This window comes from Alosa alosa, chromosome 16 (genome assembly GCF_017589495.1).
Source record: "Alosa alosa isolate M-15738 ecotype Scorff River chromosome 16, AALO_Geno_1.1, whole genome shotgun sequence".
Lineage (NCBI taxonomy): Eukaryota > Metazoa > Chordata > Actinopteri > Clupeiformes > Clupeidae > Alosa > Alosa alosa.
This window is the reverse complement of record NC_063204.1, coordinates 29,108,538-29,120,896: the sequence shown is the minus strand read 5'-3', so window position 1 is coordinate 29,120,896 and position 12,359 is coordinate 29,108,538. Positions and strand designations below refer to the sequence as shown.

General features: G+C 46.4%; 1 protein-coding gene across 3 annotated transcripts in view; it reads right to left on the bottom strand.

The window, feature by feature from the left end:
* Positions 1–344: 344 nt before the first annotated feature.
* LOC125309613 (cadherin-20-like) overlaps positions 345–12,359 on the bottom strand; it is an 82,747-nt gene continuing 70,732 nt past the window's right edge. For all 3 annotated transcript variants that reach the window (XM_048266650.1, XM_048266652.1, XM_048266651.1), the window contains 10 exons: positions 9,195–9,489; positions 8,491–8,610; positions 6,365–6,532; positions 5,188–5,375; positions 4,580–4,833; positions 3,970–4,106; positions 3,600–3,721; positions 3,004–3,121; positions 2,543–2,794; positions 345–2,299 (listed from right to left, as the gene is read on the bottom strand). In XM_048266650.1, coding sequence (XP_048122607.1) covers positions 1,755–2,299; positions 2,543–2,794; positions 3,004–3,121; positions 3,600–3,721; positions 3,970–4,106; positions 4,580–4,833; positions 5,188–5,375; positions 6,365–6,532; positions 8,491–8,610; positions 9,195–9,489 — 2,199 coding nt within the window. In that variant the 3' untranslated portion in view covers positions 345–1,754. The remainder of the gene's footprint in view (positions 2,300–2,542; positions 2,795–3,003; positions 3,122–3,599; positions 3,722–3,969; positions 4,107–4,579; positions 4,834–5,187; positions 5,376–6,364; positions 6,533–8,490; positions 8,611–9,194; positions 9,490–12,359) is intronic.

Here is a 12,359-nt window from a genome sequence, read left to right as displayed (position 1 = left end):
ATTAATGGACTACCCATAGAGTTGGGTTAAAGGACTACCCATAGAGTTGGGTTAAAGGTCAGACAAATTTGCTTAAATATCAAAAATGGCCTGAAAATAGCAAAGGAATGTTAAGAAACAACCACTTTGATGTGATATCAGAAACACCTATGCTCTGTGTTCTCAAAATATCCTCTGAAGTTAGTATGCAAACCAGTGGCTGCATTCAAAGCGACTCGAGCCTACAGCATTCTTCGCAGCTCCTTTAAGACATAAAATAGCAGTTCAGACACACATCTAACAGCTGATGAGACTGTGCAAGCAAATGAATGTTCATCGCAGGAACAAATCAACAGGACGAAGGCTGATTCATCATTTTTTTATTACCAAGTATACAAAAAATATGTACATTCAAATACCACTTATATAGACTGACACTGAGTACAGTTTCAGGTAGATTCCACCCATACGGTCAGTCTGCTCCGGTTCTCTGGCTTCATCAGTCACTGTCTTGTGTATTTGGTGTCCTGCAGAGAACTCTCGTCACATTTTGGCACTTGATGCAGATTCTCAGAGTCCAAGAAAGGAAGGACTGTGGTGATTTGTATTAAGCCACTGGTGAAACTGACATGGTGTGGTGTGGTGTGGTGAAAGGTTCGCAGTGTCACTTCCATCCCAAGAGGAAGACTCTTCTTCACTTTTCACCTCTTCCAGCTTGAGGATGAAGCAAACCAGTAGCAAACCAATAGAAACACAGTTTGTCAAATGGCTTTGCATGTGTCAACGCTCCCCTTACTTTGACTGACTACCAAACATACTTAACATGAAGAGCAACACCATGGAGGTCATGAGGAAATGTACACACATTTAACTGGATCAATACACTAAACTTATTGATGGTGGACGCCCACTAAGGGCTAAACAAGTCTCTGGCTTTTCCAGACTTTTTCCCCCCAAACAAAGTGACCACAACAAGCTGGGCCACTGCATTCAGTTTTTGATCAAAGTTCAGTGCTTCTTTTACAAAACAAAATAAGTTAGAAAAATAAAAACATAAATACCAGCACAAATAAATTAAACCATCTTACAGGGAGCTGTTCAGAAAATGACAGACTGAAATGTTTCACCAGATGTTTCAGAGTGTAAAACATTGAAAATAAATGTTGTCTTTACAGTTTCAACACCATTGTTTGGCATAAAAGAGACATTATAGAGAGAATGGCCGCCATAACCAACCAATATGAGCCAGCATTTCAAATATTTTGTAAGTCCTTCGCTTGATCCAAAGACAGATTATCTTACGTTCCCTTTTCTTTGTGTATTCCTACCTGATGGTGATCTGTGTATTTGCAAATAGGCTGTTGCTTGCTGTAGCATTTTTGCTGATGTGCCATCATTGTCCCTCTATATGCAGAACAAATCTTCTCATTTCTCTCTCTCTCTCTCTCTCTCTCTCTCTCTCTCTCTCTCTCTCTCTCTCTCTCTCTCTCTCTCTCTCTCTCTCTCTCTCTCACACACTCACACACACACACACACACACACACATAGAGGATACTGAAGTTCATCGCTAGGCCATAGTAGGTCAGTCTTCTGGGCTGTGACGTCAGCAGTGAAAAGGAGGGGCACTGTCATTCCTCATCATCTATCTGCTTGCTTTTCTCCTCCCTCTCTCCTGTCACTCTCTTTTTCTCTCTTCTCTCAAGACTTGTTCTTCCAAAGTTTGGCTTGGGGATTCTCTTTCGTCCTCTTGAGAGGGTCGGGTTGGGGGAAGAGGGCTACCACAGGGAGTTGTCGTCGTCCACAGCCCCGTACATCTGGGCCAGCTTGTAGAAGCGCGGCCCCCAGTCGCTCAGATAGTCGTAGTCGTGGTCAGCATGCGAGGCGGCCGACTGCAGCGAGCTGAGTGACTCGGCCACCGAGCCCTCGCCCTCGTAGGCGTACGTCTGCAGCGAGTCGTAAGGCGGTGCGCACGGGTCCGCGTCGGCCTCGTACAGCTTGGCCAGCACGTAGCCATGGACGCCACAACCCGCTCCGCCATCGGCGTCGGCGAAGGTCAGGGCGGAGCCCACGGGCATCTGCGGCACGTGCCGCGACAGGCTCTGGATTTCGGGCTGCATGTCCTGCCGGCCCGGCTGGCGTCCAGTGTGGGCGGCGGCCTCGCGTGGGTTCCAGAGCGCTGAGATGTCGAAGGCCTCGGTGTCCTCCTCGCCGCCGCCCTCGTCATCGTAGCGCACAATGTTCTCGTGCACGTTCTCCTCCTCGTCGGTCAGGTAGGGCTTCTTACGCTGGCTCCTCAGTGACAGCATCAGCAGGATCATCACTGCAGGAGTACAGAAGGGGGGATGGAGAGAGAGAGAAGGAGGGAGAGAGGGAAGAAGAGGGAGTTTATTACTGGTAGCCCATAAACACATTTGTCACAAGGACTTTGAAACAGACAGATGCTCTACATAGCTGTGTGTGTGTGTGTTTGTGTTTGTGTGTGTGCATTTTTGCACATATTTTTAACTAGCAGGAGAGCTGTGTGCACGTGTGTGTGTGTGTGTGTGTAAGTAGGTACCCTTACCCAGCAGGACGAGGATGCAGGCGAGGATGGCGATGAGCGCCCCACGGCTGAGGCTGGCGGGTAGCGTGTGGGCCTCGGCGCTGCACGAGAGCACGTTCCCGTCGGCGTCGCAGCTGCACACGCGCACGGTCAGCGTGGCCGTGCTGCTTTTCACCGGTGGCTCTCCGTCAGACACCTGGATGGGCAGGTGGTAGACACTCTGGTCCTGCTGAGACCAGCCACCGCGACGCGTTAGCAGCCATGCCGAGTTATCTGTCGCAGCAAGAGAGAGAGAGAGAGAGGGAAACACGCAGATCAATCAATCAAAAAAATTTAAACCAAAAAATCAATCAATCAATCAATCAATATCAGTATCTATTACTGAATCAGTTGATCAGTTTCAGCAAAACACACCTTGGTTATCTCAGAGAGTGAAGTTAAAACACACCTTGGTTATCTCGGAGAGTGAAGTTAAAACACACCTTGGTTATCTCGGAGAGTGAAGTTGGGGTTGTTTGCCGCCTCAGGGGCCAGAGAGTAGTAGAAATGCTGCCCTCCTACTGGCTCGTCTGCATCTGTCGCTGTGATGGTCTGAATCAACTGAGGGTTGAGGAGCAGATGATGATGATGATGATGATGATATAATAATAATAATAACAATATTATGTGTATAGCACCTTTCATACACAGAATGCAGCTCAAAGTGCTTTTAAACTGATTAAACATTAGGTGCTTGAAAAACCCCAAATGTTAATACCTCTATTTTAAGTGGGCATACTGAGATGGTGATGCTTTTTAAGTGGGTATACTGCGTAGTCCTGCGTATTACGTAGACTACACCACTGGCTAAATGCTTTCATAATATAATGGTGGTGCAAAAACTTGCCTATTTCAGTGTGTTTAAGCATCCTGCATAGGCTACTTTTTTACAATGACAGGGACAGCTGCTGTCAGCTCAGCTGTCTACGGCAAATACTTTCAAAGACGTATTAACCTCTATCTGGCCTACTTCGCCAAATACATTGCAAGTCATCGGCAGCCTATTCATTAGGGAATAACAATGCAATAAATATTGTACCTGTCCTGCTTTGGCATGCTCACACACAAAGGCTTCATAGTACTGAGTGAGTGAAGGGGGGTTGTCATTAATGTCCATGATCCTGATGGCCACAGAGACACTTCCAATTTGGCTGGGATTGTCTAAGTGGAGAGGGAACACGCAAACATGCACACACTCAGTTACCAAATTTAGGAAGAATAGAATATGGTGTTTTAAAAATCCATCCTGCCCCCTCTTCCTTGCTTAATGTATGTCAAAAAAGGGATGTTTGACTTAAACATTATACTGCTTGTTGATATTATATAGCAGTATAGCATATTACGTTACTGATCTGTGTTCCTGTATATACATAATGTATTTTTATTTAAATGTAATATGGCCTACTTACTCATCTCCATAGCCAGTACACTGATGTTGTGCCAGGACATCTCCTCTCTGTCCAAAGGCAGGACGGTCATCAGTGACCCAGATGTGATGTCAATGTAGAAGTACTTCCCAGGGTCACTCATCCTCTCGATTGAGTACCTGGGAAAATGAAGGAGGTGATGTTAACAAATGCATTTTCAATAATGTCCACTAGGGGGAGCTCTACCTACACTTATGGATGTGGGAGTCCTAACTGAAGTGCCCCCCCCTTACTGTCAGAACAGCATCAGTGCCTGAGCAGTGTCATTCTAGTTCATTGCATGCAACACGTATTGCCTGTTGAATACCATCTTCAGTTCAGGTGACATATTCTGTGAATATAATCTCTGACGAGACTACAATAGCATAAGAGTAACTATGCAGTCACGAATGGACCTGAGCTTGTACATAAGTATAAGTATATATACTCTTTTGTTACAAGTCCAGAGTGCTAACCAGTGGGCCACGGCTGCCTGTGCCTATTCTGTTGAACACAGTATGTTGTTGAAAAACTTGTATGTATCTATGTATATATATACCGTATACTGTATGTTGTGTGTATATAATTTATGGAGTGTGTTGTAAGTGAATACCTTATGGAGTTGTTGGCTGCATCAGGATCTCGAGCAGACACAGACGTAAAGATGGTTCCGATCTCAGCGTCCTCTGGAACCTCCACGTAGTAGAACGGCACCCGAAACTCAGGCGGTTCATCCACATCCTCGATGCTAACGTGCACAATGGTGATGTCCCTGTACGGTCCTTTGCTCAGGTACCGAGGGTCCAGGTGTGTGTTGGAGCCCTCGACTTTCAGTGTGTAGCTCCGCTTGCTCTCAAAGTCCAGACTCTAAAAGTCAGCCCACAAACACACATTTAGAAACACATTCTTGCTTTGAGAAATCGCCAAAGCAACCCTAGCGCTGGCACTGAGAACCATTCAGATACATTTCTTTAGTCTGTTGATGCAATCTGTCTTCAGCAGTGACAGATTACTTTAGCAATGAAACCAACAGAAAAAGAAAACCTTCATCTATAATAGTTTCATTAATTCTGATTTGTAAATTCTGGATTTGTTGGTAGTATGTTATCCATTAGAGGAACAACGTGGGGATCCCCTTAACCTTTCATTGGGAATGTTGCAATAGGATTCTAGTCGGATTTTGGTCCAGGAATCTTGAAAAGAAACTGTGTTTGCAGGTACCTTCTTGACGGTGATGATGCCCAGCATGTTGGTGGGGTCATTGTTGATTTTGAAGGTGTCTCGACCGTCTCCGTCAATGATTCTGTATGTCATCTCTGCGTTGACCCCCTCGTCACGGTCCTTAGCCTGGATTCGGCCCACCACTGATCCCACTGGAGCAGATTCAGTCACACTCATCTGGAACAGCTCTGAGAGAGAACGAGAGAGAGGGGGGAGGGAGAAAGAGAGGGAGGGAGAGAGAGAGGAGGTCAGCATGACATCAATTTCATCTTGCCTTAACTTCCCTCTCAGCTACGTCTCCAATGATCCCCAAGGAAAACCCCCTGGTGCTACTCCTCCAAGCTCAAGTGAAAGTCAGTCAGAGACTGTCCAGCAGAGGGCGTCAGAGAAACCCACAGCAGTCTGCAGTCATTAAGCAAATAAGCGAGCAGAGGCAATGGCCTTCTAATTAGGGCATTCATTAGTTGGGCTTGAACCAGTCGCATTAGTGCACGGGTCAAATCTCCTGACACAGACACCAGTCGTCTCAGTCCTGTCGGTGCTGTTGCGCGTAACGAGAGGTCATTAAGGAATGCCCCCGAGGTGTACTGGTCTGGGGCCAGGAGCAAGTGTACTGGAGGTGTCTACTCCTCAAGGAATTATGGGAGTAATTGGGGATGCCCAGCGCTTGGGGGCCAAGACCACCAGTCAGAGACTGACAATGTCGGCGGGGCGACCAGTTGACCGTATGACCTTCCTGGGCTGGTAATGACCTGTTGGGGATTGGGGGTGAAAGAATGACTGGGAATGGGAGGATAAGTAGGATGGAGAGAGAGGGATGAAGAGAGAGATACTGAAGAGGAAGGAGGCATTTTTGAGGTCGAAGTCACTCCAGAACTCGGCTGAGATTCCAAAAAGGAATTTTAAGATTTTCAATTCATTATTTATTGTGGGTCTAATTAAAGGAAGGTTATGTTGTGTAATGCACAAGGAATTGTACACCTCTCCTGTGTATATCTGCTAAATAACTTGGGACTCGCAGGAGATGGCATTCCATCTAAGTCTAATGGATGATGAGGAATACTACAGTAACATGGCTGGATAGGTGAACTGGGGAAGAGATCAGTGGGAAACAGACTAAAACTGGTAAACAGGGAAGACTGGTGGCAAATGCTGGAGGAGAGACAAGGGTTCTTACTCTGGGAGAATTTGGGGGGGTTGTCGTTGACATCGCTGAGCGTGATGTTGACGGTGGTGGTCCCGGCCAGACCCCCTAGCTGTCCTCCCATGTCTTTGGCCTGGATGACCACCTGGTACACGTCCCGGACCTCTCGGTCCATATCTGCCAGCGACACACGTACGATACCTAAAAGAGAGAGAATGAAAAAGAGAGGGAGAGAGAGAAGGGGGAGAGGGAGAAAAAGATACAATAGATGTAAAATGTGTGGTATGGTTGTTGTAATAAAGAATTGTGATAAACAATCACACTCTCCTATAATTCACAATTGATTTAATAGATTTTGCTTCCTAACTGATGAGAAACAGTGGAAGACAGAGAGAGTTGGCCACAGCGGTAACATGTCCGTCTAACAATCGGTCAGCCGATTCCCAAACCTGCCATCGCGAGTTCTTTGTTGCTTTGGATAGAAAACGGCTACTAAATACCAGTGAACTTTAACTTTAGCAGCAGAGGCTTGGGAGAGGAATGAGGATGACATCAGAAGAGAATAAGGGATGTCACACGAGGATGACGGCAGTGGCTGAGAAGAGAGACAAGAGCGGATGGGGGTAAGATGATAGATGGCTGAAGAGAGGGGGTGACAGGAGAAGAGGCGGAAGAGGAGAGGGGGATGACAGGAGAGGAGGGGTGAAAGAGAAGAGAGGGGCAGCTCAGAAGACAGGCTGAAGAGCTGGCCGTTAATGAGGGGCCCCCCCGCCACCCCCCAATCTCACACATTTGGATGCAATCGCCACAGAGATGGTATCTATGGAACTAACCTTTTGTCCTCCTGACCCTTTAAACCCAGACATACTAAACCCAACTGACCTGGACACACACACACACACAAACTATTGTTGTCAGTTCTACAAGTATAAAGCAATAACTTAATGCCTCAGTATTTCTTATACAAGGGTGAAGTCTCTGACAGACATGCAGTAATGTGCATTATTACACACACACACACACACACACACACACTCAGACTGGCACACAGCCATGAAAACACTCCGGCCGTGGTTTGGGGTTTTTCGTCTTTCTTCAGCACTTAGGGTCCCTCCCTTGTGACACTAAAAGCCTTGCGAGGATCCCGCAGATGACTGCCAAGGAGCCATCATGATCTATGATTACACAGGCCGGCCAACGCGCCGCTAACAATGCCCTGCTTACCAACACTCCCCTGAGGAGCCGTTTGTTGGAGACGTCCACTGCACTACACCACAGCGCCCCGCACTGGACCACCACGAGTCCGGTCCGATCGATCGCTAAACGTTTCGCCTGTTTGGCGTGTGATTAGTGTCGATCGGCTGAGGCGCAGCGGAGAGATGAGGGGATCAGGTCACCAGGGGGTCGGGAGGTGGGACTGCTCATGTTTTTCCAACCTGGCGGTTGGTATTGATCAGTGGAGAAGCCGTGGCCTCTGCTTAGGGAGGGTTTAGAAGTCGTGGGGTGAACAAGCATGAAAAGGTGGGGGTGGAGGGGACGCTACTCCTCATTGGCGTTTAGCGTGTCTGGGTTTTTGGAATGGGTTTTTCCAGTACTGCGTTTAATGCCATTGGTTGGAGGGATCACATCTTTAACAACAGTGGCATCTATGGGGGAATTGAATGGACATTATTGTTTATTATTGCTATTCTCCTTTATTTTCAATGTTTATGGTCATTAGGCTATTGATTGCTATTCTCCTTAATGTAGTCTGACCAACATTTTAAATTGTTCACTGTTAAATGTAACTATTGTATTGTTTTTATTTGTATGTCGCTTTGGACAAAAGTGTCTGCCAAATCCCATAACCTGATAAGAATCAGTCCAATTGAGGTGATTGTATTGTGTGCAAAGATGATGTGATGTTAACATTACATAGTGTAGCTAATAAACCTTGAGTCGACAGAGAGAATGTTGGCAGCAGGATTAAAGTTTCATCTAGGTCATATGCATTTTCAATAGGGGGTGATACTTCCACAGCTTGGCTGTGTATCCATGGCCAATTTCAGACAGGGGTTCAGAGGGTTTAATATTCTGGAGTCTGTCAAATAGAGAGTCAAAAGATGTGCACTCACACAGAGAGAGAGAGAGAGAGAGAGGGAGGAGAGAAAGCCACACACCTGTCTTAGGCTCCACAGAGAAGTAGGGTTGGCCCTGCAGAATGCTGTACACTACTCGAGCGCTGTTCCCATAGGTGGGGTCATCCGCATCCGTCGCAGTTAACTGGATTACCGAGGTCCCTTAGAAGCGAAACGAAAAGATGTCCAGAAATAGGGACCAGAGAAAAAGAGAGAGGATACGAAGAGAATGTTATGGTGTTTGATTTCACTTCCTTTTATATCCATGTTTAATACACACACACGCACAAACACAGACACACACACCAAACAGAATCCATCTTAAAGGTTGTATCAGCAATTGCAGGCCCAAAAAAGGGCCAAACATAAATGATCACATTCATCTAATCTTTCCTAACAATCCGCTAGCTGCCCGCCCCATAAGCAGGCCATCAAAAAAATCGCGTCTCTGTAGGCAGCCTAGGCTCTGAGATCTGCACACTAAAACAATTGCTATCAACAAGTGTTGCCAACCACTCAAAGGCAAAATAAAGCGTTCCAACCAATAACCAATGAGATGCGGGTTCAGGAGAGTTTCAATTGCACGGGAGGGAGGGGAGGGAGTAGCGAATTAGCTCTCTGTTTTGTTTGAACATCAACAGAAGTGACGTTACCCCGCCATCGCTGATACAACCTTTAAAAGTATTTCTGTACAGAAGAATCTCAATAGCAACCTCTACAGTTACTTTTTCCTCCCTCACAATTACCTATGGGAGACATCTCTGGTACGGTGGCCTGGTAAGGTCCGTCCAAAAACTTGGGCTCGTTGTCGTTGATGTCTTGGATCTTGACAATGAACTCGGACTCGGGCTCCAGTGGCAGGCCGGTCATGCGGTGCCGGGCCTGGGCTCGCAGTATATACTGGGCCTTGACCTCCCGGTCCAGCCTCTGGATGGCGTGGATGTCCCCAGTGCTGTCGTCGATGGTGAAGGTGGTGTTGGCACCCTCGCCGGACAGGATGTAGCGGATGTTGCCATCCCCTTGGTCCATATCTGAGTGCAGCTGTGTAAGAAGGGACAGACACAATATTCTTTAACTTGTAGGCTCTTGGTCCATAATTGAGTGTAGCTGTGTAGAAACAGAGAGACACATGTACTTTTATGGTACTTGTGGTCCCATATATGTATGTAGTGTCAGTTCCATATACTGTATGTCAAAACAGTAATTAAAGCAAACGTATATGAATATATATATGCAAAACTAGATATTGAGTCATGTCTAGAGTGAATTTTCAATAGATTAATTACATAACATTAAAGATAGTACTATACAAAAAGACTGCTTAAAACCATGGCACAAGAGGCACTTTCTACAGTGGCTCACAAGCCTGGGCCAGATTCTGGTGGTTCGAGAATGATATTGTGCTTGCTTGGAAAGGCAGTGGAAGGCGGTGAGATGTCTGGAAGAGACAGACTCACACACAAACACAACCACATACATGCACACAAACAAGACAAAAGCACACAAACACACACACACTTAGTTGATTATGAAAGTGAGGTTCCATTTAGTGATTTGCGGGTGGAGGGGGGGGGTTGATTGGTTGATTGCTATCTGAAGCATCAGACTAGCGATTCCCTGCCTCAGGACCACAATCACGCGTCAGCCCAAAATATGTGAATTTTTCCCAAAGGCCCACTAACTCTGATCATGGCAGCAGAATTAGCCCGGAACCCAGGGCCAATTAGCGCCTTTGTTGCAAAGACCAAGGGTCTATTCAAGTGATGTGTGGAGAAACAGAAGATAGGGGTTGGCAGAGGCGTTGTGTGTGGCTGTGTGAACCCAGACGTACACGTCTTTAGGCTCAGACAGGCAGGTAGTAATGGAACAGGAAGATGCAAAGCACTGGACATCATTTCCTTTCTTTCTTTCCTACTTTTCTTCCATTGATCCATCCTTACATCAGTTTCCTCTGTACAGTTCTCTTTTGTTCTTTCTGTTTTTTTCTTTCTGTCTTTCTTTTTTTTATTTATTTCTTTCTCTTTTTGTTCCTTGTTTTGTTCTTTCTTTCTTTCTTTCATTCATTCCTTCTTTCTTTCTTCTTGTTTTCTCTGCAGTACTAAAACTTCATTGCAGCTCTGAGGACAGAGCACTAACCCTGACTTCTGCAACGTACACTACAGTACTGTACGTCGGTTACCAGCCTCTCACAAAAGTGTGGGGAGAGGCATTCATCATAGGATGACATGGAGTTAACAAGGTCATTAGCATCATCTCATTGGGAAGAGCAATGCAGAATCACCTCCAAACCCCAAACTTCGATGTTCAATCCAACCTTCAGTTCAAGTCCCAGTCCCAGCCAAGCCCTCTGTCCTTATCATATGCAGTCCCATAATCACTTTGTCTTGTCTTTATGTGAACAAATCCACTGCTCAACAAAAATGGATTGCACAGACATGGAGAGCTATTGAGGCTTTTTGAGAGTCACAATGGGACGTGGAGGGCGTCATGGCCACACAGTGTTGGGGCTTTGGATTCTCATAAATGGATAAGCACTTTTCTGACAAGCCAAGATAATGAATTCTTTGCATTACATCTTTTCATAGCAGTGGAAGGACATGGAAAGTGAATCATTTAGAATTTGTCAATTGTGTTTGTGATGGCAATTTTCCTTTTGATGAATCCTTTGTGTGTGTGTGTGTGTGTGTGTGTGTGTGTGTGTGTGTGTGTGTGTGTGTGGTCTACTATATCCTGGGGACAGCGCACATTTCCAACATACAGTATCAATATCAAGTCGCTCTTCCTGTGTCTAGGTAATTGCATTAGATGCTTTGTGATATGTCGCATATCCTTGTCCCAGACAGACAGAGAGGCCAGAGCCACAGTGAGCTGCCTCATCTTCATAGGTTGAGGAGTGTGTGTGTGTGTGTGTGCGTGTGTGTATGTGTCTTTCACCTCCTCTCATAGTGATAGCTGAGGAACCCAGTTTCAAGTTTGGAGGACAAAGAGAAGGAGAGAGAGAGAAAGAGGGAGAGAGAAAGAGGGAGAGAGGAAGAGGGAGAGTGGAAGAGGGAGAGAGGAAGAGGGAGAGAGAAGGAGGAGAGAGGAGTGAGAGAAGGAGGGAGAGAGGAAGAGGGAGAGAGAAGGAGGGAGAGAGGAAGAGGGAGAGAGAAGGAGGGAGAGAGAAAGAGGGAGAGAGAAAGAGGGAGAGAGAAAGAGGGAGAGAGGAAGAGGGAGAGAGAAGGAGGCAGAGAGAAGGAGGGAGAGTGGAAGAGGGATGAAGAAAAGAGGCAGAGAGGAGGGCAAACTCTTTCCCTGGGACATGTCATAGCCCACAAAGCCTTCTGTCCTCACAAGCTCTCCTGGTAATATGACAGAGGGATTAGACTGTCATATACACAGAGAGAGAGAGAGTGTGTGAGAGAGAGAAAAAGAGAGAGAGAGAAGGGGAAAAGAAAGAGAGGGAGGAGAAGAGGCACTACATTTGGGCTCTTTAGTGAACAGTCAGCGAGATGAGTGTGGGGGAAAAGGCGGCGTGGGATGCTGGAGGGGGGCAGGCACTGATCGAAAGATGCCGCGGAATGAGGATGCACCATGGAAACCGGCGAGACGTTCCTCTTTCATGAGAATTCCCATCCCTTTTAGCTGATTGATGCGGCCTTTTGTTGAGCGATACGTAACATTAGCCCGACTTCACCAGGAGAATCTGCTGTCAGCAGGTGGAAAATGGCATTGGTTCACAGGAACCGCGCTAAAGGCTTTCATAGGGAACATGATTTGAAACGTTTTTTTTTTCTATCAAAAAGGCTGTAATTTGAGCTCCTGAAAGCACTTGGAGAGATGAATCACGGAGGTTTGTGTGGTTTGGGCCACGTTTTGACCGCATCATCAGCCCTTACGTAATTGATATGAAAAGGCCTCACAAGTCTCAA